The sequence below is a fragment of the Pinus tabuliformis genome, chromosome 6 (genome assembly GCF_031772625.1).
Source record: "Pinus tabuliformis cultivar Carrire ecotype Pingquan chromosome 6, CPIR1, whole genome shotgun sequence".
Taxonomy (NCBI): Eukaryota; Viridiplantae; Streptophyta; class Pinopsida; order Pinales; family Pinaceae; genus Pinus; species Pinus tabuliformis.
The window spans coordinates 862,342,360-862,370,045 of record NC_142292.1 but is presented as its reverse complement, the minus strand read 5'-3'; the positions used below and the strand labels follow the sequence as shown (position 1 = coordinate 862,370,045).

At 39.7% G+C, this 27,686-nt stretch overlaps 1 protein-coding gene and 1 pseudogene across 5 annotated transcripts in view; both read right to left on the bottom strand.

The window, feature by feature from the left end:
- The window catches only part of LOC149261612 (golgin), a 484,201-nt gene that overhangs the window by 288,578 nt on the left and 167,937 nt on the right, over positions 1 to 27,686 (bottom strand). For 4 of the 5 annotated variants that reach the window (XM_089422473.1, XM_089422467.1, XM_089422469.1 and 1 more), the window contains exon 7: positions 2,605 to 3,102. The exons of the other annotated variant lie outside the window; for it this stretch is intronic. In XM_089422473.1, the coding sequence (XP_089278599.1) occupies positions 2,605 to 3,102 (498 nt within the window). The remainder of the gene's footprint in view (positions 1 to 2,604; positions 3,103 to 27,686) is intronic. 5 annotated transcript variants of the gene reach the window in all.
- On the bottom strand, positions 9,259 to 10,117 carry LOC149261613 (uncharacterized; annotated as a pseudogene).

Here is a 27,686-nt window from a genome sequence, read left to right as displayed (position 1 = left end):
CATTCTTGCAGAGTTTTACAGCCAACAAAGCCAACATTCCAGCAATTCAAATTGTTGGGCTAGGGGATAACACAGAGGCCACTCCGCAGTTTTTCGTGGAGCTTAGGAGCAGGTGTCTTAGGCCAAGAGCTCACACAGTAAATCAAGGATTGGATAGCAAGGGTCAGCCCAGCACTTTGGGGGCATTTCCAGGAAGATTTACAGGCAGTTTCCAGCAGGTCGAGTTTTGCAGTTGCAGCTGAGGTTGGGCTCCAAGGGGGCCAAATTTCAGAAGTCTAAACCAGCGAAAATCCTTTCTGGGTTTTTCTGAGTTTTTGACAAGGATCCCAAATATAAAGTTACATAATTTTCTGAGCACCGGAGGCAAGGTTTTAAGTCGTATCTTTGCAGCAGACAGTGTAGAATTGTTGGGGATTGAATAGTGCCTTTGGGGGTCGATTTTGGGAAGTCCAAATCGGGCCAAACCATTTCTGGGTTTTTGTGGGTTTTGGCCAAGGAGTTTGTGGCTGAAGTTTCATCATTTTTTGAGCACCAGAGGAGGAGTTTCTTGCAGTCCCTTTCCAGGCAATAGTGAAGTTTTCTGGGCAGTGCAGAGCATTAGAGGAGTAGTCATTTCCAGCATTTGAGATCATTGTATTATCACCTGGGTTCTGTCACGCTTGCCATTGAGGCAAGTCCAGGTGCATTCCTCCATACTATTGTACTTACTCCATTGATTAATAAAATGGCTCAGATGGTTCTTAATTCCAGAGTTTTTATGAGCATTTGCTAATGGTTTAAAATTTGTGTTGTAAATCATTTTTGCTTTGCATATCACTATCTATTTAACTAAATCACCTGACACGGGGATTCGGAATTCGTAGGATTCGGGATTCGTAATATCAAATTCGGACACGTTGACCCCCCGGAACAGGACACGTAGGATTCGTTATATATTATTTTATTAAAATATATATATATATATATATATATATTAAAAATTAGATATTTCTTACACAAATTTTAATTAATGATACAAATTTATTGATTTCAAACATAGATCTTCATCTATAGCATGCATAGTACATACAAAATTCAAATTCAATATAATAGTAATAATATTATATTAATATCCATCTCTATCAGCTACATTTATTAATTTATTAACCAAATTTATTAATTTATTTATTAATTTGATGTGTTAATTTTAAATTGTAATTGTGCTAGTTTTATAATTTAATATGATCTTTTTAAAGCTATAATATAAGAGTTGCAATAAATATTTCTAATCTGTGTGAACCGTTGGTGCCAACATGGTATGTGATCGCTGCTGCTTGCATACTTATGGCTGTGTTTCAGCCACATTTGCATGGAGGCCGACTTTTGACTGAATTGATACGTTGTTTGCGAGTAAGCACGGAGATCTCACTCTTCGTGGCAAAATCTAAATCCTGGGAAGCCATGTAAATCGGCATTTTGTTCCTGCAACAATCGTGGCAAAATCTAAATTTCATCCCGGAATTTAACGAGGAGATAAATACCTAATTATTTCTCTTTCACCTGCAACACACCTTCTCTCCTTGCAAACAGCTCAAACAATGCAAGCCAAATGATAAACAGCGTGACTGAAATGAGGAAATGCGGCCTTTTTTAACCCGCGGGAGTCCCTTTTCGGCGAAACGAATCCTGGAAATCGGGACACGCAGGCAAAAATCGGGACACGCTGGCAAAATTCGGGATTCGTTTGGGATTCGAAGAATCTTGATAGGATTCGACGAATCCTATTTTAGGATTCGTTTTTTGGCCGAATCGTACCCGACACGCCGGATTCCGGTTCGCCAGGCCATTTGGACGAATCCGGTTACTTAGCTATTTAAGATTGGAACATTACAAAGGAAACAAGTCATGGGTGTTACATTAACTGTCAACTGTATGCAGAGAGCACCAGTCCAATGATTTGGATAATAAGCTGAGCTTATAGAGGAACAGAATTGAGCTCTATCTTACATGTTTTTACAAAGTCACATAATTCTTGTCCAGTTCATTTGTTCAAACCTCAACCAAATAGTGGTGACACTTTAATCTGCCGTTCAACTCTCCTCATGTAACTATTATTTCCATACATATGATTAAGATAAAGTGCATTGCAACTTTCTTCATTTTACTGAATCCCTTTGACAAATCAAAAGAAAGAACAGATAAAAAAAATATTGTGATTTTCTTAACTAGGATCAGTAGCGATTCAGAAAATTTATACAGTTGAAAACTCATGCATATATGACTTCCAAGCTTGCCTGGAAATCACTGGCTAAATAAAACTACCTTCAAACATAAATGGGGCAGCTTCTTTAGAATAGCAATTTCACTAGTATTATGATGATGTCTTTTCAAAAACCCCTTCTAATGACAAAACAGAGTAATCCCTGCTACCAAAGATGGAAAAAAGAATTATAGAGGGAAGCTTGTCTTGCTAAAAAATTATCTGCAGAGAGAAGATACAAGAAAAGAACCCTCGTTTATAGCATAAGTGATGTCTATTATCCTTCCTTGTTGACTACATCATGATTCTTGTCTTGCAATGAGACGGTATCAAGAATTTACCAAGCCAAGATGTGAAATTCATACCTCATCCATAAACAACTGCAAAAAGGCTGATGTGAACTTGTTGCATCTGTTTATGAAAACATCATCAGTAAAATCAGATACACAGGAAATCTGCCTAAGCAGCCAATCTTTTAGAACTGCAACAGCCCTTTGACCCCCTGATTCAACTTTAAGATTCAGTTGAGAAGCAGTCCTTTTATACTCTGATGCCAAATGAGAGTCATCAAAAGAACAAACTCCTTTGGGACCTTTTAAATCATTTTTTATTAGATTTAAGGAACATTTAAACAGCAAATAGACTGCACGACTCTGTAAGTGACTTTTATAGATCGTAGAGTCTTTGTTGCAATGATATAAAGAAGTCCAAAATGGGGATCCCGCCAAAGGGATCTCATGGATTTTCCTTTCAGGCAATGAGTAGCCAAGGAGATCTGTAGCATGTTTCCAAAGCAAGTCCAACCACGGAACAAAAGTACAAGGCTTCTGTAGAAAGTAATCACTAATCCTGATCATTAACATCTGCATTCAAAACAAGTAGTTTACTTAATAGGACTAATATCTCCTCCAATTGGGCAGCAACAACACACAAATACTATTTTATACCACAGAAAGTTAAAAAACCAATCTTTGCTATGATATATACGCAACAACCTACATGCTGCAAACCATCTGGAGTTGCAGATCTCAAACATATTTTATTTCTCTAAATAGTAGAGATAGATGAATAAAACTATAATACATTCAAAATAAATAGTCTTGACATACTCTAAATAAACAACCAATCCAGAGAACCAATGATACAATGCTCATACTTCAGCCCTACCCAAATGTTATATATTTTTTCCCTTCCATCTTCTCAACCTATTAAACACATTAGATTTCTAATAGATAAAGGAATACAACCACAAGGCACCAAGGTGTCAGATAGAAGCTTACACAAACAATGAATAAAAGAAATCACAAAACTTGCTCTAATCCTTGAGATACCTTTCTTTGCTTCAACCCCATAAACAATTTACAGCTTAGTCCATTGTGCTAACGTTCTGAAAGTAGATACTAGAGACAGATCAGAAGCTTCAGCAACCATATACTGAAAACAAGTTATAGGTCACAGCTATTATCAAATTTGAATTTCAAACACAGTAGCATAACAACTAAGAAATGTGGTCATATTTACAAATTAGAAAACTGAAAAACCTCTTCAGTTCTACTCCTCATGGTGCTAGAGTCAAAGTGCTTCTCTACATTCATTTCCAGAATCTTTGGAATATCCTTATTAATTTTCTCTCCAAATGCATTCCTATTCCATATGACTCTTCACCAATAGCTCAAACTGGTTTGCTATCCTTTTTCCAAAGAACTCCACAATTCTTCCACCTAAACCCATCTCAATTTTTTCTATCTGAATTGTTTTTGATTTGGGGTAGCATCGGATGTGCTCTAGCCACGAAATTTGGTGGAGAGTTTGAGACACATGAGATCTCCAATACCCAGAAAGGGTTTGGGAAGCTTCTAAACAATTCAGGAGATATTAAAATAATTAATATTTTTAATGGAGTCCGTAAGTCTAAACTTAGAGAAATTAAAATATTAATGTGAATTAATATGAAACTGTGTTAGAATGGTCCAAAAGACATGGATCAAGCCACATCTAATCTTAGCTGTTGATTAGGGACTTAATCTCGGCCATTGATATGTCAACGATAAAAGTATAAGAGGAGGCTTGAGGGTCACTTGGAGAACACACCAGAGTGATCAGTGATACTATTCTCTAGAGCGGGGTTTGCTAAGAGAGATAGAATCAGTGATTGGAGTTGCAGCTGAGGGACATTGAGTAAAGGGAGGCAGATATAGTGCCGGGTGAGCAGCACAGTCGCCGGGGAGAGTGACGCAGTAGCAGCCAGAGCTCACACAAGGCCACACAGAGGCAACCGGGAGCTGCGCAAAGCTTCAAAGAGGCCAGTGTTGCTGATGCAGAGGGCCAGAAAGCTGACGCAAGGCCTCCTAAGGCTGATGCAGACCCATTCGGGGTAACACAAGGCCAATGCTGGGCAGAGAGGGGTTGACGCAATCCAAAAAGGCAAACGCTGGGGATTTTGGGGCAGAATGGAGTTGAGGAGCTGCCGGAAGGTGTTTCCGGGTTTCAGCCAGGACATTTGTGTCAAACTGAGAGGTATTACTGCCAAGGAAATTCTCTGTTGGTTAGGCTGGATTTGGCACCCAGATTGTACTCTCATATTGCTTAATAAAAACACTCTCAGATAGCTACATCGGTTTTCCCACATTGGGTATTTCCGGGGGCATTGGTCCAAAAATAACAGTGTCATTTGGTGTGATTGTTTTTGTTTCCTTCAATTGTTGATCTGTAATATGTTGAGCATGCACTAGTGTTTATTTTCAGTATTTACATTGTAAAAAACTTGTTAAGTAATAGAACAAGTAGGTAGGAATAAATCAGATAATGTGCATGGAGGGTTTCTAACTAGTAGACTTAGAAACTTCAACATTACAGCCATCCTTCAGCCAAGATGCTGCACTTTGAGGGACCTCTCAATGCCATCAAAATAACCCCGGAGTTGCACCCAGCCTCATCTGCACCCACTAGGGAGGCTAGCGGGGGGAGGGAATGGATTTGACCCTGGCTCTCTGCATTCACACAAAGTGGATCACCTCGCTGTATAAATTTCTAGAATCCAACTTTTATTGCAGATTCAGAAATTTCACCTCAGCACTAAGGTTTTGCGAAATCTATTTCCTGTGAACTTTCGGCCTTAGGGCTGAACCTGAAATATTATATTTCAGCAGAAAATACTTCTCCTCTCTTCAACCCAACTCACAAGGAAACCCAAGAAAATAAACACCAAACATGTGTACTTCAATGCAACAATGTTTCATCCTCTAGGGTAAACTTCTCAAGCATATAACACATCTGAAAATGCAAAACACTTATTAAAGCATATTATTACAGTGGCAAATCTACCCCTGTACCTTCTATATATTCGTGGAATCACTTTAAAAAATCAGCTAACAATTCATGATAAATCTGCATATCAAACTTAAAAAGCCCTAAAAGCTATTCATTCACCGAGAGATTATAAGCTAACACAAAGTTTGGAGAACAAAGTACTCTCTGTATATACAATAAATGATGTTACAAGTACATACCAACTGCTTGTCACAAGCTACTCAAGATAGTCCTTAAGCTTATCACAAACCAGGACTCTCCAATGCTTTCCAAACCATAATTAGGGTATCCACCATCAATAAAAAACACTGACCAACAATACAAAGGCCTAGTAAGAACATCCCACCAAGCTATCTAACCACACCAAAGACTCCGCAACAAGATACCATCAATGCCAACAATTCCATCCTTGATCTTTGACCAAACTTGGCTCACACAAACATGCCAACCAAAGCATTTCATCATGCTCAAGTTGTCCACAATAGCGCTCTTGACTTCCTTGGGGTTTACAAACCCTAGCCAACTTGCATCACAAGTTCAAGGCTTACAAGACAACTCTATTGCTAGTTTACATGTCCATCCTAGAGTTCAGACCTCGAACACTAGGAATTTTTCCAAGCAAGGTATCAACCAACCTCAAGAGTCATCCATTCATCAAACAGTGCTACTCATCTAGCAAACCATGTTCTTGCCCTAGCCTCCATGTATCACACAAGAACAAGGATGCAATATGACACAAGGTACTAGCTCTCTTCTTCATGACTTCACAAGGGTTGGAACCCTACCACTACCTCCTCCTAACAAGACAATACAAGATGTGAGAAACTCAAGCTAACAATCAACCCATCTAGTGCTATGTTCTCCTCTAGGGTTTCCTTGCAAGGCATAAACCCGAAAGTCTTCTTCCATCTCACAAGAAAAAAAATATCCACGACCATCCATGTTCTAACATCCAACTCAGTGTCTCCTCTAAGATTTACATCACAAAAAAGTCTTGCTCTATACAACACTTCTAAAAGACAATTACGAAGATAGAGTAATGAGCATTGATCTTTAGCGCTTGATTGTTCTCTACTATAGATTATTGCATTTTCAAAACTTTTCATCTTTTATACATTCCATTCACCCCATAACATCATATCAACATTGGCAATTATGTAGAGAGAACAATAAACATCTACAATGTAACAGAACAATAAAAAAACAGTAGAAGAAAAGCATGCACAAAGGGGGCATCGAGATTTAGGTCAGAGACCAGGGCAAAACCCCACAAGGGGGAAAACACAACAAATTATTCTTCTAATAGATATTCGTGGCTAAACACATCCAATGCTACAAAAACTATGGCTATCCCTCCTGTTAGTGTCAGTCTTTCCAGCCTTCCCCCAGTGATCAAATATACTCTTACAAAGTGGTCTCAGAGTTTCCAAGTCAAATTTTGTCATTTCAAAGAGTTTTCAAGCAAAATTTGGTCACTATGCATTAGGTCTAGGGTTTGCTTTAACTCCTTCTAAAGTTGTTAAAATGTCGGTCCATGTCATTATTCAGCTGAGTCTATCATCATTCATAGGGTTTTCATTATCATCTCAGTGTCTAATGAGTCATTTTACATCTTGTTCATGCTTCAGTCGCACCTTGGCAAGGTCATTTCCCTCTCCTAGGGTTTTGAAAGCTAATTTCTCTTGGATGGTCAAATCATTAGCAAAACTTGTATCCTGATGTTCATACACCTTCCCCTATCCTTAAAGTACCTTATCAAACACTTCCTATCCCTTAGATCCGCCAAATTCCTCATTTTTGCACAAACCCTAGTTTCTAGCTACAACTTGGCAATTTTCTAGGTTTGGCCTGTGTTTTGCCCTTTTGGACCCCTTCCCCTCACTCAATCTCTGAGATTCCACTTTCCCCTGCTTCCTAACATCCCTCCCCACTCCCAAAAATTTCCCCAAGAATTTAAAAGCCCCCTATCCCCTTCATTTCGCTCCATTTCGACAAAATTCCTTGTTTCACACATCGAGACAAGTCGCACTCAAATGATGTTTCAGAGCAATCAAAGATGAATTTTGCAAAACTGAGAGGTTTTTGTCCATAACATGCCAAAGAAGAAAAACCTCCTTCACTTTTTGCACAGGTGTCATGGTTTTAGAGAAATGTCAAAATTGCAATCGCCAGATCCAAGGAGGTTGGCCAAGGCACTAAAACGACGGAAAAGGCCCGATCCAATCCAAATTTTGGCCAAAGCCTCTTTGACTGAGCATGGTACTTTATTGGGGACTCTCAGCCCAAATTTCAAGAAATTTGGAGAAAATTTTGTCAATTGTGAATTTTTTGTGCCATACACAGGTTTTTTCCATTAACGGGTCTCACCCCCCGCGCGACCCTTCATCAGGGCAACTCCTTTTGACCAAAACTCAACATTTCCAGATTTGTCATGCAAAGTTACATATGCTCATGGATGGACTTGAGATTTGGTGAAGTTTTGAGCCTCCAAAAAGTCAAAAAACTAGTAAAAATTGACTTTCTGCCACTTTTTTGAATTGCAGAAAGCAGTCTTGGGAGATTTGAGATTTGACAGGGCAAATGACCTCCAAATTCAAAAATTCCAGTTGGGTTGGAAAGTAGACTCACAGACCTTTCCAACAAGCCTACTCTTGCCCAATTTGGACACCTGCAAGTGCCCCAAAAGTGGCTCCAAAGGCGCGCGACCCGTCAGGCAGTTTTTTCAAAAATGCACTGTACAGCTCAGAAAACGCAAATTTGACTCAGTTTGACTTTTTGGGGTGAATTATGATTCTCTTTGATGTAATTATGGTAATTTTTAGACACTTTTACTCTTATGTAACACTTCTAGAAGATTCATTCATGAAAAGGGTAAATATTAAATGAATGAATTGGTTTCCTAGCTTATAGAGGCAAGTTGTTTTGACTGCCTAGATTTTAGTGCTCAGTTTAGAATTGGTTGAAACAGCTCCTAGAAGGATGAGCTCGACCCCTAGAGGCAAGGAAAGGTGTTAGCTTGCCTATATTATGTATTTTCTTAGTCATTTTCAGGGTTGGAAGGTTGGACTCTTGAGGGAGAAGCTATCATTGTATTATTCACTGTATCTCTGCAATTTTTGGCTAAGGAAGACCAGGGTTTTGCAGTCCTCTTTGGGATTCTTGTGGACTCATGTGTTGATGGTGTGTTTCTCAATGTACTTGTAAGCTTGTTATGTGATTCATTTCCTTTCTTTTACTTCTGCACATTAAACAAATGAAGTGTTAAAGTAAGAATTCATGCTTGCCATGCTCTGCTTTTAAGTTTGTTTAATTTCAATGTTTTCTTCTGTCTAAAGAGAATTCAAAGTTATTGTTTGCTCTCTTTAGCTCTTCATCTTTCATTCCTGACCATCCACCTCAGTTAAAGGCATCAACGCTGTCTCCTACCTCGCCCCAAGGAACCCCCTGCAGAAACTGTGTCCAATCCCCGCACCCAAAATTGCCCTCTCCTCAATTTGCCACCAAAAACCCAAAAAAACCCCAAATCAAACTCTTTGATCAGTTTACTAGCCTAATATCAGTGTTACCTTATTGGTCATCTCTTTTATTGAAGATTTCACGAGATAGACCGAAGAGAGCCTTCTCCTACCCCGTAGGGCTAGCTACGAGGCTAAATGGTTTGATGTTGCCTTGAGGTTTACCTTTCTCAGCCTGAGGTGAAATTTCAAGCGCTAATACCTCCAATGCCTTCTATAATTATGTTTCTTTCTTCTCCTTCGCTCTTCTTCAGAATCGGACTCTGAAGATGTTCCAGAGTCCGACTCTTCAGTAGACATACCGCCACTGCTTGAAAATACAGATGCCTCGCTTACACCACTGTCGTTGCTATCATCAAACTTTCGCTTCCGTTTAGTCTTCTTTCTCTGGCTTTTGTTTTTGCTCGTGCTCTTGCTTTTGCTCTTCTTTCTCTGGCTCTTGTTCTTGCTCGTGCTCTTTCTTTTCCTCTTCTTGTTAAGCTTTAGAGAGTCTAATCGATCAGACAGACTAGGTTGCAAGGCCAATGCATTTTGAGGATTGTCAGGGTTGTCCAGCTCGTACGGAACTAAAATTCTCATTTTCAGCATTCTTGAGCTGTTGCGTTAGGGATGGACGAGACATGTAAATTCTCTCGTTCTTACATTCGTAAGTCCAATGGTCAGACTGAAAACATTTTTGGCATTGCCGAGCCACATTTCTAGATGAAGCTGAGGGTTTCAAGTCCTTCCTAATCCCCAATTTCACAGCCTTCTCGGTACCCAACAAATATATCTGCCTTTTCACTTTTCTAGATGAAGCTGAGGGTTTCAAGTCCTTCCTAATCCCCAATTTCACAGCCTTCTTGGTACCCATCAAATACATCTGCCTTTTCACTTTTCTTTGCTCCTGCCATCCACTGGGCCCTTCTTTTTGGCCATAACCATTCACATTCCTTGCTGCAGCAGCGGTCGCTCGTTTGGCCTGAACACGGCTAAGACCTTTGGAAGCACTTAGTGCAACAACCTTGATTCGATCTGCCGCTACTTGTGCTACTTCATCCTTTTTGCTCGACATAATCTCAAACAAAGATAGATTTTCATTGACCACTTCTTCTTCATTGATATGATATTGTACATCCTCCTTATTATCGATTTTACTTCGACATGCTTTAATTTCTGCACGAGTTTTCTAAACACTGAAATACTTCTTGAATTTTATTAAAATTTTCCATGGATTCAAGATGTGAATGGAATGGCATATTGTGCAGGGAACTGCGTTCAAAGGCCTGCATGATTATGTCGTGTGCCATGGCTCTGATACCACTGTAGCATAAAAACTATGGCTGATGCACACAAACTGATAGCTTGTAGAGTTAATTGTCAAAATACACACAGGTATTTAATAATAATAATTTATTAATATATATATATATATATATATATAATGTATAAGTGATATAAGATTACAATGAGGACCCTGCTTTTATACCTCAGCAGGTGTCCTTTCGTGAATGGGCATGTTTTTTAGTCATGCCTTTTCACTTAACTTAATGACTATTTAACCTAATTAATATTTAATTATTTACTATTTATATTTATTTTATTTATTTAATTGTTATGAATTATATTCATAACAAGTTCACTACCATGTGACTATGCCACTGTAGAGTACTCACTATAATGTATGTGTGTCACTGTCTGGTCTACACAACAACCCACAGGAAAGTGATCTATGTTACAGAGTATGTATATATGCCATAGTATTAAACAAGTGCGAGCATCCCATGACAGAATGTGAACCACAATAGAAACATGTCACTGAGTCACAATAGATGCATCCCACTATAGAGCGAAGCACTATATGCCACAAAGTTATGCGAGTCAACACAGAAATCATATGAACGGGCCATTATAGAGATTGTGCAAGTGACCACAGAGATCAAAGAGCCATATAAAATGTGTTTCACGTTAGTTTTTGTAGCATCGGATGTGTTCAGCCACGAAATTTTGTGGAGAGGCTAGAATATATGAGATATCCAAAACCCAGAAATCGTTTCTGGAAATTCTGCCTAGAAGTGTCTCAATTAGATTATTAACCGTTTTTTAAATATTTCCTAAGTCTAAACTTAGGGAATATGGTTAATTAATCAGTATTAATTGAGATAAGGTAAGAATCATCTAGAAACTCACACGAATTGATCCAGAGATGATCCTAGCCATCGATTATGTTTTAATCTTGGATGTTGGTGCTCCAACATAGGATTATAAGAGGAGGTCGATGTGGTGGAGGAGAAGACAATTGAGCAGATCGATTTCCAAAGTAGCAACAATCAGTTGTCAAAAGAGAGCTAGAGATCGAAGCAGCGTGAGAGGGGCAGAGACAGTGAGGCTAGAGGAGGCATTCCAGATCCAACGAGTGCATTTGCAAAGAGGCAGAAGAGCCACAAAGAGGTTGACGTTGGGGCAGCGCAGCAACTTCTAGAGACAAAGTCAAATTGCTGAGAGGGATTGACATTTTCAGTTCCAGAGGTCGAGAAGGAGTCCCAAAATGTCGGAGAAGCATCTTTCCAGTCAGTAGAAGGAAAAACAACTTCATCAGAGACCAGTTTGAGGCTAGACATCCAGCAGGCTGCGCAGATCAGTGCAGAGACTGACGTAAAGGGTCAGAGGCCCAAATTTCTGAAGACAAGTTATGCCAGGAGTTTGCCTATGGGGTGACGAAAATTCCTCACTAGATTTTTGCCAGTATTTTTCTCTGTAGGATTTCCAAATTTCGGCATCCAGTTGTACTCATATTTTCACACTGTTGCATAATAATAAAACCCTCATCTGCTACACCGATTTTCCCAAGTTGGGTTTTTCCGAAGACTCTTGTCCAAAAATAATTGTGTTATTTTTATGTGCGCTAACATTTCTCAACTTTTAATTTCTTCTGCAATATTTTATTGGTGAAGGTTGCAGTGTGATTTATTCAGTCTTTGTTGTAGCAAATAACAAATAAATTGTTAAATAAAATTCAAAATTAGGTGAATAATTTCTAGTTGTTGCAATAGGATTCTAGTTTTGGAATTTTCACATTTCAGAGATGTACGAATTCTACCCACGAATTGTATTGCAAGCCTTTGATTTGTATTGTAAGTAACCGGTGAATATGAGCGAGCCTTTGATTTGATGTCATTGTGTATTGAGCGAGTCACATAGAGAAACACGAGCCTAGAGCTATGTAATGCAATGACAATGATGACATGTATGTGGATCAGAGACAGAATGCAAGCCATAAACAAAATCAAACCTCAGTCATGCATACAAAACATCATGTATATGAACGCGAGCCAGATTGAATACAATACAAACCACTGTTAATTAAAATTTAAAACAAACCATAGGGATAAGCGCACTATTGATTCGATGCCCAAAATGATGAAGGATTATTGCCTATATATAGTTGTTCCTTTAAGAAAAGGGGTGCATCCCTTAGGGCTAGCCGACATGTACATGACAACCATCTACATGAATGATGTTGACTTGTTATTTTAGGAGGGAAACCTCAAATTTAATTTCTTCATTATTAAATATATTTTCCAAAATAATTTATTTTCCCAAATTATCAAAATACTAATATTTCTCTTTTATCCAATTGAATTTCCTTTCACCATTATGAAATCTCTTTTGGGGCAAGATGGGCTTCAATTGGGGTCTTAGGGCTCCTATGGGGAAATTCGTCCCATAGCTGCCAAATTTCAACACTCCCTCTCAACTAGGGAGAAATTTCCATCTGCATCATAAGTTTTGTAGTAACTGTGAACTATTTTAATGACTTTTCCTTATAAACAGAATAAGAAAAGAATAGATGCAGAGACAGTAAAGTTTTCGGAATTACATATCATGATCCTGTAATAAAATTTCCTAAATTTTATAAATTTAATTAACAGAACAGAATCAATGAAAGTACTTACCTGTAGTCTTACGGTCGGTGAAGCCTCAACTGCTCCTGCTTCAGTTACCAAAAGACCGAAACCACCCAGCCAAACTGAGCAAACCTTGCTACTCAGTCCAGTAAACTTCTCAAGCGAAGCCCACTGTTTCCCCCGTGCCCAGAAACCTCAGAACAAGTTAGGTCTTCCTGATCATAAACTTCCTGATCATCAACAAACTCTGTGTATCAGTTTTTCTCCTCCTCCTTCCTCCCCCTTTGCCTCCAACCGTTGCTTCCTTCTTATAAATTTCCATTACCGACCTCCTCCATCATCGTGTCTCAATTATTATACGTGTCGATTTTTTTTTATAAATCAAATCTGATTTGATCTTATCTGCATATCTTAATTTTGAATTAAAGTTTATTTATTAATTTTAATTTATTTAATTTTTAATTTAATTAATTTTATTTAATTCCATAAATATTACTTTACTATTAGTGGGTCATTACAAGTTTCATCTCGGATGTCTCATCATTGTTGCATCATATCTCATTATGTCTTATCTCATCTCATCTCATGTCATGGAAGAAGAAGAATCCACATCTATAGGTACAGGAGATTGATTAGATCCTCCAGACCCTACTAGTCACATTCCATGACCTTTAGGCTTTATCTCATTTCAACTTGTCTCCTTCGATCATCAGTTGAACAATTATGTCTCTATCTAAAGAAGAAACATAGGGGAGCTTCGGCTTCCACCTTATATCCAAGGATAATAGGCAAGATACACTTACCACAAGGGTAAGTATCACGCTCTATCCTATTGATCTGTGACAATAGGAAATATCAACTTACAGTGAGAGGTAAGGATCACACTCTAGCCTATCATTCGTCGATCCTTCCCACCTTGACCCTCAAGAGTCAAGTGGTAGAACACATGCATCCTCTCTAACTTGGCATGGATACACACTTACCATAAATGGTAAGGATCACACACACACCCAAGTCTCCTCACCCATTGGCTAGATGGGGAGGGACAATCCCAACAAGCCTAGTTTGTGGGTGGGATGTCAACTTGGGTATACTCTACCAAGTCCTAGACTTGACGGTAGGGAGAGATACCCACTTGTCATAGATGACAAGGACCACACTCACCCTACAGTGACAATAGACAAGATACACTTACCACAAGGGATAAGGATCTCACCCTATCCTATTGTCCAGAGTTCCCTCAACCCTTGGAGCTCTTCGGCTCAATTCCTCTCCTTGTGAGCTCAAACAAGGAGGCAGAGCATAGCTCAATGTCCTATATCATATGTGACCCCTTCATCTCATTAGTGCCTTCACTAGGCTTACGATTGTTAGTCCTAGCCATAGTGCATGACACTTAGAGAATATCGAGTCAACCAGAAGCTCACATGCTACAATATAAGGATCAAATTGTCTACCTACTCATTAGTCAAAATGTAATGGAGTCTCATTTCTCCTTTCTGCATCATATAGTGATATCTGACCTCAATGAGTTAAAACCAATAATGGAACATGGGATTCTCTGCATGTCGAACCCCATAATATGTCAGTGTAGTCATACCCAGCATATCCTCAAAAAGCTCTCCAAAGAGCTTTCCCAACCATATTGTCTCACAGCTAGCCATGCTAACAACAATGCACATTGTCTCTCAAAGCAACAAATTTCTACACCAGAAAAACATCTAAGAAACCAGGGCAGACATAAGGAAACACTCAAATGTACTCTCCTAGTCAACAACATTCTTAGCATCAATGTAATAAGTCTCAAGTATCCAACAGTGTGTCTCAGTTCATGCATGACTACATTGTCTAGGTATCCAATTACCAGCTTCGCAAGATTCCAATATACATATTCAGGCTCTATATGGCTCAAAGAACATACTGCAAATCAAGAATTCATCATAATTGTATTTGAAGAGGAAGCTCTCTCAATTTCTTAGTGTAAATCATCATGCCAAGTCTTTGACATCATACTTCCCTTGACAAGGAAGTCCTCATCATCTCCTTGTTACACTTCTAATCTCAAAAAGTTGATCATCTTGGACTCAAGAGTCAACTCCCTCTGTCATTGAATGCTGAGATGATCTTGATTTTGTCAGAAATAAATTGTCAGCATATAAAACAAATATCAAAGAAATACCTTCAATTGTGAAGAGAGGTAGGGGTATGCATCAGATGTCTATCATTCCAAGCATGTTAAGCCCAAGGGACTAGCAAGAGTCCATATGGAGCTTTCTTCAATCTGCAATCATGAGTCTACTACTCATGCCCCTTCAAGTCCTAAGATAACTACAAATATGCTCCTTCCTCCATAGAGGAAGCTTACTTTATGTATATATGATAATAATGCATTTGGCAATAGGAGCTAGGATCTCATCATAACCTTCTTTCTCTAAGAGCATACTTCTTATCATAGTTTGAACCATATCACGGAAGCATCAAACATTGCTACATCTTAGTCATCAAGAATGGTCCTTGCATGAAGGACATATCGCTCTCAACATCATATCAAACTATTGCACTCAATCTACTCCCTCTGAATAGGAAGCTTCTTCAATCATAGTTATCAACCAAGGAGACTGCAACCCTTCCTTCGAGGTCTTGAGCTCTTGTCCATTTTCAAGTGCCACTCTAATCATGGGATAGTTCCACATCTTCCTCAATCTCAATATAGAGGACTTAGTCCTCACATTCATTAGATATACCTGTAACCCTAGATCAAGAGCAAGAGAAACAATAGCAAAGTAAATAATCATAATGAAAGTGTACTTGGTAATGAGGTACGTTGTTCTTTCTTCTCTAGATATAAGAGTGGCTTCATCATTATCCTCCATCAACTCCCTCTCGGAGTTTACTCTTCCTACACAAACTCCATCTAAGAGCTAACTCTTCCTGCAATGCTCTATATCATGATGATCCTTGAGAAGGATCTATTTTTCTTGAAAATACCTTCATCCAAGAAGTTAGAAGCATTCCAATATTCATGCAGGAAGAATAATCAATAGACTAAAACGATAATTCTAAACAAGAGCAAAAAATAACATAAGTCTTGAAATTACTTATCTTTAAAGAAGATTGGAGGAAGTTATCAACTCACTCTCGATCCTATACTAGGGCATCATCCATATGTCAATGAAGTCTGTAGAAGAGTTGTGCCATCTTGAACTCCGCCTGTATCCTTAATTTCCTTCATCAACAGCCAAGATTAACTATCGAAGATCACTAGATCTTGCATCATACCCTCACCTAGGGTTTCTCTAAATTTGTCCCAATCACCAAATGGATTCTAGCTGATCATATCATGAACAATTTTGAATCATACCAAGCCCTTTTTCATATCAAGGCCAAAACAAGGGTTTCTCATAAACCCTAACCTTTATTATAAGAACCAGGGTTTCCTTCAAACCCTAGCATTCATTTAGGTCTCTACCATCTTTGTCTCTTTCAGTCTATTTGGTCCATCATGGGTGTCTTCACAGGAGTGATATCAATGACTTTTCTTCAGCCTAGCTTTGATACCATGTTAATTTTTAGGGCTTAATTGTTCTCTGCTATAGATATTTGCATTTTCAAAACTTTTCATCTTTCATACATTTCATTCACCCCATAACATCATATCAAAATTAGCAATTATGTAGAGAGAACAATAAACATCTACAATGCAACGGAACAATAAAGAAACAGTAGAATAAAAGCATGCACAGAGGGGGCACCGAGATTTAGGTCGAAGACCAAAGCAAAACCCCACAAAGGGGGAAAACCCAACCAATTCTTCTTCTATTATATTTTCATCAAATGTTCAGCTGAGATACCAAGTACAATAAGAATGAGATGCATTCATCACATCAAGACTTTTAGGGCCAACCCAAGTCAGTTCACAACTTCGTTTGTGAACTAAACGAAACAAGTCCAAGAGAGTTGTTGCCATATCACTATTGCATACAATATGAAGAATATTGTCATGAAGATCAAGGTTATTGTCATCATATATTTCATTGTCATCATAATAGCATGGTCACTATCATTATAGAAGCATTGTCACTGTCATTACTATCATGTCTCATTGTCACTAGGTTGCATCCAAATACACATGCATCAAGGTTGCACAGTCATGCATCATCAAGAGTATTGTCCCACTGTTAATAAGTTACAGTTATACTCATATACATCAAGGTCACTGATATAAACATATGGATCACAATCATGTATTTTGGTCTAGTATCTCGTCCTTTTATTACACAGAGATATAGAAGCTATGTCATACCATGAGTATAGCCATGCCCCATAGAGAACATAGAAGAGAAGCCATAAATGTGATGTCATACATAGAAAGTATTTTTTGTTTGATGCCACTAAGTGTATGCTATACGAACCATTGTATGTTTGCCATGCGAACCATTGTATGTCTACCATGTGAACCATTGCATGTCTGCTATGTGAACAAATGTAGTTTGACATGCAAGCCATTGTATGTCTGCCATGTGAACCAATGTATGTCTTCCATGTTAACCAAGGTATGTGTTGATTTGGGGTAGCATCAGATGCGCTCTAGCCACGAAAATTGGTGGAGAGGTTGGGGCACATGAGATCTCCAGTACCCAGAAAGGGTTTGGGCAGATTCTAAACAAATCAGGAGATATTAAAATAATTAATATTTTTAATCAAGACCATAAGTCTAAACTTCAAGAAAATAAAATATTAATGTGTATTAATATGAATCTGTGTTAGAATGGTCCAAAAGACATGGATCAAGCCAAATCTAATCTTAGCCGTTGATTAGGGACTTAATCTCGGTTGATAAGATGTCAACAGAAAAAGTATAAGAGGAGGCTTGAGGGGCACTTAGAGAACACACTAAGGGAGACCAGTCAGTTCAATTTCTGGAGCGGGGTTTGCTGAGAAATTGAACCAGTGGTCTGGAGAGCAGTCAGGAGGCAACAAGTACGAAACAGAGAGATGAGAGATCAGCGCAGAAGAGGCAGACGCAGAACCAGAGGAAGCCACGCAGAGGCAGCAGAGATTAAGCAAAGCCAGAAGGGCCTGCTTCATCCACGCAGAGGCTGCAAGAGTGACACAGAAACCCAGAGAGGCTGCGCAAAGCCTCAGTAGGTTGACGCAGAGGGTTTCACGCTGACGCAAAGCGTTTCAGGCTGTAGGGCCTACGCTGGGTTTAGGAAAGTGTTGGAAATTTGTCTATCTATGGGTATGCCAGTTTGGCACTCTGTTGTACAAGAAAATTGTTGAATAATAAAATCCTCCCTTGCTGCATCAGTTTTCCCACATTGGGTTTTTCCGGGGACATTCGTCCAAAATAACTATGTCAATGTGTGCATATTTTTGTTTCTGTATTACGATGTGATATTTGCAGCAGTATTTATTTTAATGTTTGTTGAAGTAATTTCATGAATAACTTATGATGAAATAAGTAAGAAAAGTAAATCAGTTGTTGCAGTGATAGAATTTTCACATGGTATCAAAGCAAGTAATCAAAGACAAAGGGAAAATTAGTTATGGTTCGAGACCCCAATGCGAGGCATCCACCTCAGGGGACTCACGCAGATTTTCAGAAGATTGCACAAGAGAGATAGATTTCGATTTCTCTATGTTGGCTTCCAGGTTGGAAGAAGAAATGGCATGCATGACTAGTGTTGCATCATCAGAAGTATGGTATATAGACAGTGGAGCCTCGTGGCATATGACGGGAATCAGGGAGTGTTTCTCAGAATATCGAGAAGAGAAGAAGAATTTTTAGATCACCATGGGGAACAAGGCAAAGTGTACTCCAGTAGGAAAGGGTATCATAGTTTTTCAGACAGAATCGGGAGAGCAGTTCCGTGCCACAAAGGTGTTGCATGTGCCAGGATTGGGGATGAACTTACTTTCCGTGTCACAACTACAAGGCAAGGGCTATGATGTCTACTTCATCAAGGAAAAGGTATACGTCAAACACCCGAGCTAGAAAAAGAAAGTGCAGATCGGGATCAAAAATAATCGGTTGTACAGATTGCAACTATAATCTCCAATGGAACTAATAGGCAGTCATGGGGACAAAGACTTGAATGAACTATGGCACAGAAGGATGGGTCACTTGCACCATGGAGCTCTGAGAATTCTCAGGAGCACTGTAACAGGTGTTCTAGATCTGAGTACGGAACGAGATGACGTATGCAGGGGATGCGTTCTAGGAAAGTATGCCAAGGCGGCATTTCCTAGGAGCAACCACAGGGCCAAGAGTGTACTAGGATTGATACACTCAGATATTTGCGGACCTATGTCCATCAAAGCTCTCAACAGTGCCAAGTATTTCTTTATCTTCATTGATGACGACTCGAGGAAAACTTGGATCTATCTTTTGAAAACCAAGGATGAGGTTTTCTGTAGATTCAAGGAATTCAAGGCTCTAGTGGAGAATCTGACGGGTAAGAAAATCAAAGTCTTGCACTCAGATAATGGTGGAGAATATGTCGATAAGGACTTCACTGATTATTGCGCTAAGGAGGGCATCAGAAGAGAGTGGACAGCTCCCTACAATCTAGAGCAGAATGGGGTGGTAGAAAAGAAAAACAGGACTATTGTACAAGCAGCTAGGGTCATGTTGTATGATCAAGATATGCCAAAATTCCTGTGGGCAAAAGCATGCAACACAGTCGTATACGTTCAGAACAGGACTCCTCATCGGGTATTGGGCAAGATTACTCCAGAGAAGGTCTTCACTAGGAAGACACTTGAAGTCAATAATTTCAGGATATTTGGGAGTTTGGCATATTGTCACATACCCGAAGAAAAGAGGAAGAAGCTGGATCAGACTACAGAAAAGGGGTATCTGGCAGGATATAGCGAGAACGCTAAGGCATACAAAATCTATCTTCCAGGGAGCAGGAAGGTAGTAGTACGACGAGATGTAATGTTCATGGAGGACAGAGCTTTCAAAAGATCTCGTGAAATACCTTCAAGGAGCAGCCGAAAGAGGATCCGTTGGTCATGCCTCTTCAACCAACGGAAGTGAAGAATCCTTCCTTAGATCAGGAAGATTCTCAGGATGAGGAAGAGGAGCAAACAGAAGCACCTGTTGGCAGAGGAAGAACCAGCAGGGAACTTCGCCAGATTCTGCATGATGCAGCGAACTTCATCGAAGAGGCAAGAAGCAGTAAAAGGGAGCGAAAACAGCCAGACAAGTATCAGGCATTAAAAGCTCAGGATGGAGACCCTGCCAGCTTCAAAGAGGCAGCTCAGCATCAGATCTGGCTAGATGCAATGGTGGAGGAGTATAACTCCATAATGGTAAACGATGTCTAGGAGGTGGTGTCAAGGCCTCAAGATAGATCTGTGGTAGGTTCAAGATGGATCTACAAGATCAAATCTGTTGCGGACGGCAGTATTGAAAAATACAAGGCCAGGTTTGTGGCTAAGGTGTATGCTCAAAAGGAAGGGATTGACTATGCAAAAACCTTCGCCCCGATAGCTAGGTATACATCTATTAGGATCGTGATATCTCTTGCAGCCCAAATGGGATGAGAGATCCATCAAATGGATGTCAAGACAACATTTCTGAATGGGGTAATAGAAGAAGAACTATACATTGAACAACCAGAGGGCTTTGAAACTCATGAGAAGAAGTCTCAGGTATGCAGACTGAAGAAAGCCTTGTATGGGCTAAGCAGGCACCAAGAGCGTGGTATGGTCAAATAGATGGCTACTTGCAGAAGATGGATTTTGTCAAGAGTGATGCGGATCTAAATCTCTACTATCTGGTTGTAGAGAGCGAGCCACTTATCTTAGTATTATATGTGGATGATCTCTTCCTGACAGGATCATCCAGAAGACTACAAGAAGAATCTAGCCATAGAGTTCGATATGAAGGATCTAGGACGAATGCACTATTTTCTAGGGTTGGAAGTTTGGCAACAGAAAGGAGAAATCTTCCTTGGGCAAGGAAGGTATGCTACAGAAATTCTGAAAAGGTTCGGGATGGGAGACTGTAGACCTATGTCTACGCCAATGATCACCAACTAGAATAAGATTGATGCATCAAAAGACAAGGATGTCGATCCCACCCTATACCGACAACTCATAGGGTTCCTGATGTATCTAGTCAATACCAGGCCATATATCTGCTACACTGTCAACACCCTCAGTTAGTTCATGGTGGAACCAAAGAGGACTCACTGGGCAGCAGCCAAGCACATTCTCAGGTATTTAAAGGGAACAGTTGATTATGGGCTTTTGTACAACAAAGGGAAGGATATCAGGTTGAGTGGATTTACTGATGCAGATTGGGCAGGAAGTTCAGTGGATCGGAAAATTACCTCTGGGTACTGTTTCAACATTGGATCAGGAATAACCTCCTAGTGCAGTAGGATACAGAAGTCTGTGGCTCTGAGCTCGTTTGAGGTAGAATATATGGCAGCAAGCACAACTTCGTGTGAGGCCATATGGCTTAGAAAACTTTTGGTAAACCTATTTAGAAGAAATATGGAGTCGACCAGGATCATGTGTGATAATCAGAGTTGCATCAAACTCTCTATGAATCCATTGTTTCATGATAGGTCAAAGCATATTGATATCTGGTGTCACTTTGTCAAAGATTGTGTCCAACATGGAGTTGTACAGTTGAGCTACACCTCTACAGGGGAACAAGTGGCAGATATCCTCACCAAGGCCCTTGGAAAGTCAAAACTTGACTACTTCAGGGAAAATATGGGAATGGTAAAGAACCCCTTTCAGAAGTAGTGTGTTAGCAGCACGAATGAAGAGGGAGTTGCAATGCAGATGCAGCGTTGGGAGAAAGGACCAACAACAGCACAGATGCAGAGGGAGTTGCAGTGTAGATGCAGTGTTGGGAGAAAGGACCAACAACAGCACAGACGTAGAGGAAGGTGCAATGTAGATGCAATGCTAGGAGAAAGGACCAACAGCAGCACGGATGCAGAGGGAGCTATCATATAGATGCAGCAGTGGCAGTGGCAGAACCATGGGCAGCAATACAAGATGCAGTAGTGTAGAGGATGTTGGGCAGGGAGGCCTAGCATTAACACAGGTACCGATGCCAGATGATCAAAGTTATACTCAGTGAGGAGTATTGCTAGAGCACAGTCCTCGCTAAGAGGGAGTGTTGATTTGGGGTAGCATCAGATGTGCTCTAGCCACGAAATTTGGTGGAGAGGTTGGGGCACATGAGATCTCCAATACCCAAAAAGGGTTTGGGCAGATTCTAAACAGATCAGGAGATATTAAAATAATTAATATTTTTAATGGAGTCCCTAAGTCTAAACTTAGGGAAAATAAAATAATAATGTGTATTGATATGAATCTGTGTTAGAATGGTCCAAAAGACATGGATCAAGCCAGATCTAATCTTGGTCGTTGATTAGGGACTTAATCTCGGTCGTTGAGATGTCAACAAAAAAAAGTATAAGAGGAGGCTTGAGGAGCACTTGGAGAACACACTAAGGGATACCAGTCAGTTCAATTTCTGGAGGGGGGTTTGCTGAGAAATTGAACCAGTGGTTTGGAGAGCAATCAGGAGGCAGCAAGTACAGAACAGAGAGACGGGAGATCAGCATAGAAGAGGTAGACGTCGAACCAGAGGAAGCCACGCAGAGGCAGCAAAGACTACACAGAGCCAGAAGGCCCTGCTTCATCCACAACGAGGCAGCAGAGGCTACGCAGAGCCAGAAGGCCCTGCTTCATCCATGCAGAGGCTGCAGGAGTGACGCAGAAGCCTAGAGAGGCTGCGCAGAGCCTTAGTAGGCTGACGCAGAGGGTTTCAGGCTATAGCAGAGGTCAGTAGGGCCTACACTAGGTTTAGGAAAGTGCTGGAAGTTTGTCTATCTGTGGGTAAGCCAGATTGGCACCCTGTTGTACAAGAAAATTATTGAATAATAAAATCCTCCCGTGCTGCACCAGTTTTCCCACATTGGGTTTTTCCAGGGACATTAGTCCAAAATAACTGTGTCAATGTGTGCATATTTTTGTTTCTGTATTACAATGTGATATCTGCAATAGTATTTATTTTAATGTTTGTTGAAGTAACGTCATGAATAACTTATGATTAAATAAGTAGGAAAAGTAAATCAGTTGCTACAATGATAGCCAAGGTATGGCACAATGCCACTATAGAGAGTTCATTGCCATGAAACAATGCCACTGGAAAGTAATCCATGTTACAGAGTATGTATAGATGCCATAATATTAAACAAGTGTGAGCCTCCCATGACAGAATGTGAGCCACAATAGAAATGTGCCACTGAGTCACAATAGATGGGTCCCAATGTAGAGCATGGCACTATATGCCACAAAGTTATGCAAGTCAACACAGAAATCATATGAGCAGGCCATCATAGAGATTGTTCGAATGACCACAAAGATCAAAGATCCATATAACATGTGTTATAGAGATCTACGAATTTTATCCACGAGTTGTATTGCGAGTCTCTGAATTGTATTGTGAGTCACCAATGAATATGAGAAAGCTTCTGATTTGATGTCATTATGTATTGCGCTAGTCACAAAGAGAAACTCAAGCCCAAAACTATGTAATCCGATGACACTAATGATATGTATGTGAATCAAAGGAAGAATGCAAGCCATAAACAAAATCGGACCTCATTCATGCATACAAACCATCATGTAAATGAATGCGAGCTAGCTTGAATACAATACGAGCTACTGTTAATTGAAACAAACCATAGAGATATGTTCACTATTGATTCAATGCCCAAAATGTTGAAGGATTATTGCCTATATATAGTTGTTCCTTTGAGCGAAGGGACACGTCCCATAGGGTTGGTCGACTTGAACATGAATGATGTCGACTTGTTATTTTTGGAGGGAAACCTCAAATTTAAATTATTCATTATTAAATATATTTTCCAAAATAATTTATTTCCCAAATTATCAAAATAATAATATTTCTCTTTTAACCAATTAAATTTCTTTTCATCATTATGAATTCTCTTTTAGGGCACGATGGGCTTCATTTGGGGTCTTAGGGTTCCTATGGGGAAATTTGTACCATAGCTGCCCAAATTTCAACAATGAGTACATCGATAGTGAGTAATAACAAAGGATCTCTCCTCCCTTTATATAGAATAGGTGTGGAAGGCCAACATATATCGTGGACTAGCTCCACACAAGCAACCCTAGACCTAAGTCAGCAAGGTAACCCAACATGGAGCGCTATACAATATAAGGATGATAAGTGTTTAACTAGGGTGTTACAAACCCTAGCATTTTGCATGCTCCAAATTTAGCATCCTAGGAAAAATTTTGCACTAAGGTTTCTTAAGCAACTAGGGTTTCAAAAAATTCTTTTTCTTGTTCAAAAAGTGACACCAAGATTTATCTAGTACAAAATAATGAAATATTCAGTAAATAACACTACTATCTCAACATTATAGTGAACCACTCGATACAATGCTATATTTCAACCATTCAACAGAATTCCATAGTAGCAGTATATTCCTCAAATTTAACATTTTAGTATAGTTCTAAATAGTTGTAGTATAATTTCGTATTGGATAGAGCTTCACTAAATAGCTAAGTTGCACGAAACGGGGAAACGGGGAAGCGAAACGAAACGCGGAAGCGAAACGAAACGCGACCTCCCCAAATTTTAAAAATGGGGAAACACGAATATATATAATAATATATATATATATATATATATATATATTAAAAACATTTAAAAATTATTAATATATATATGTGCAATCATAAAGCATTAATGATACATTTACTTAAACATTTTAACATTAAGATTAAATTTACATCACAATGATCACATTTACTCATGAGTCATCACATAATGAAAATAAAAATATAGGAACTGGAAAATCCAAAATCAGCCTTTATTTATATTAGTATATGAGGCTGCAAGTACAATAAAGACTATAAGGCTGCAAGAACTATAGAGACAAGTCACAAAAGACTAATCCTCATCATAACAATCCTCATCAAAAATAGAAGCAGCAGAATGCTCAACAGTGGATGGTGGTGCTGAAGAAGATGATGCACCAATTCCACTTCCAGAATCCTCCTCAATATTCAGGGCAGCAAGAGAGAGATCCAAATCAGGATTTTCTGCATCCACATCCCATTCTTTAGAAGGACCACTGTTGTATTCTGGACCCCTACGAGATGCAAGGCGAAGGTTGGAGTGCACATAAACAAGATCCTCTGCTTTCTGTGAGCCCAACCTATTGCGCTTCACAGAATGAATAAAACCATAAGTGCTCCAATTCCTTTCTGCTGATGAAGAGCTTGCCACTTGTGAAAGAATACGAATGGCAAGGCTTTGCAAATGTACACCATTTGCTCCATGACAAATCCACCACCTAACTGGATTCATGGTGCTTCTCTCCTCCAAAGCTGATATATCTGCATAATCATCTATTCCTGCAGCAAAACTGGCAAATTCCTCCTTTACCTCCCTATGTAGATGAGAAGGAAACATTCTCATTAGTGCTTTTTTCACCCCAGTAGCCACCTCTCTATCCTTATGGGGTGCCTTCCTCTTCCCATTGCTTTTAGCAATAAGCTCCTCATCCTAAAATTTGGGGTTCAAAGCATGTGCTAAAGTGTGCAATGGTGTATTGAAATTGTTCCACCTGTCAACAATGATTTTCTTGATCAAACCAGCAAAATGATCATCAACAAACAGAAGTTGTGGAGACTCCTGCGAAATGATTTCCATAGTTTTCTCAACCATGGAATCCATGCCATCATATACCTCTCCCAAGAAAGGTTGGTCAATGTCAGCACTCCGGAGAAGCTCAAATGCAGGGGTTGTGAACTTTAGCAAGAAATCTACCTTGCTCCACCAATCCTCATCAAGGCACAATCTACGCACCATAGATCCCCGCTCTGAATCTGCTTGTCTCCACTCAATCCAAAGTTGACTCACCACCATAGAAACTAATGCATGCTTAACCTCAACAAGGCGGCGCAACATCACGAAGTTTGAGGCATATCTTGTCTCAGCAACTTTTAACAACTCCAATTTGGAGTACTCTCGAAATATGGCCTGAGACTGGTGGTGGTTGGTGATGAATTTGATAATCTCCCTTGCTTCCCCTGTGACTTCCTTTATCCAGGAAACTTTGTTGTCGATCTCCTCTAAGATCAGATTCAGATTATGGACAATGCATGGTGTCCAAAAGATGTGGTCATACCTCCCCTCAATAATTAAACCTGCAGCTTTGCAAACTGGTGCATTATCCGTGATAACTTGCACCACCCTGTTAGCCCCTATTTGTTCAATAGCTTTTATAATAACATTAGCAATGAACTGTGCATCTTTCACCTCTCCTGAGCAGTCTTCTGCCTTGATAAACATTGCTCCTTTGGGGGAAGTGGCAATGATATTTATCAATGGTATGCGCCTCATATCTGTCCAACCATCTGAGACTATGGTAACCCCAGAGCTACTCCAGGAAGAAGGAATTGGAGCTAAAACGTCCTCCACAAGTTCCTTCTCATTTTTGAGAAGCTGGGTTCTGACTTTTTCATAGTTGGGCCCCTTGTACCCTTGAGGAGCTTTGTTAACTGCCCTTATCATATCTTGCCAGTAAGGAGAGCGAACAACATTGAATGGGATACCACATGCATAAATGCACCTGGCCACTCTGGAATCAGCTTCTTCTCTTGCTTGCACATTCACCAATCTAGCAATTCTGCGATCCTGAACTGATTGGGATGCCCCTGAGCCTCTGGTATGTTTGGGTGCTGCTTGTTCATGTTCTTGAGTGTGACCAGCTCTCCTCTTTCTTGCTTCAACTACAATCCTTGGCTCAATGTTAGATGTAGCCTGAGTATGCTCATCATGCCTTCTCTTAGTACCATCCGCCTCATCTTGCTCTCTTTGATATGCCCTCCTTACCAACGGATCTGATGTTTTTGTGCAACCCAGAATCCCCTGTCCTCCTCCATGCAACAGATGCGCCTTCACTCTTGGGTAGGAGCCCTTGTACGTATTATTGCAAAGAGTGCATCGCCATTCCCATGAGCCACCACCTCCACATTTTTGAAGCTTCGTCACATGCCTCCAAAGAGGATAATATTCAGCCCTTGGGTTGGCCCTAGGGTTTGAAGTTGCAGCTGCACTTTGGCTGGAAGCCATTGCTGCAAAAATAAATTAAAAAAACAAATCTGTAAATAATAAAAACGTTTTTCATATTTTTGGCTGTATAAACCCTAGAAAAATTAAAGAAATAGTAAGAAAAAAACTAAGAAATGAATGTGGCTTACCCAAATTAATTATCTGTGGCTGAATCTACCCTAAAATGCCAGAAAAGAGGAGAAATATGGCTGTAGCTGAGCCAAATCTGCTGCAAAAATAAATTTAAAAAACAAATCTATAAATAAAAAACGTTTTTCAGCAATTTAGCTGCATAAACCCTAGAAAAATTGAAGAAATAGTAAGAAAAAACTAACAAAATGAATGTGGCTTACCCAAATTAATTTTCTGTGGTTGAAACTACCCGGAAATGCCAGAAAAGAGAAGAGAAATATGGCTGTAGCTGAGCCAAATCTGCTGCTACAGAAATCTCCTGCTGAAATCTCCTTCTGTTGCTGCTGAAATCTCTTTCTCCCACTGCTGAAATCTACTTTGCTCACTGCTCAAAACACCAGCTACTGAAACAACTGCCAATCTCCAAGAGAAACTCCTTGCTGAATAGTGTGATGAGAGAATGAGAG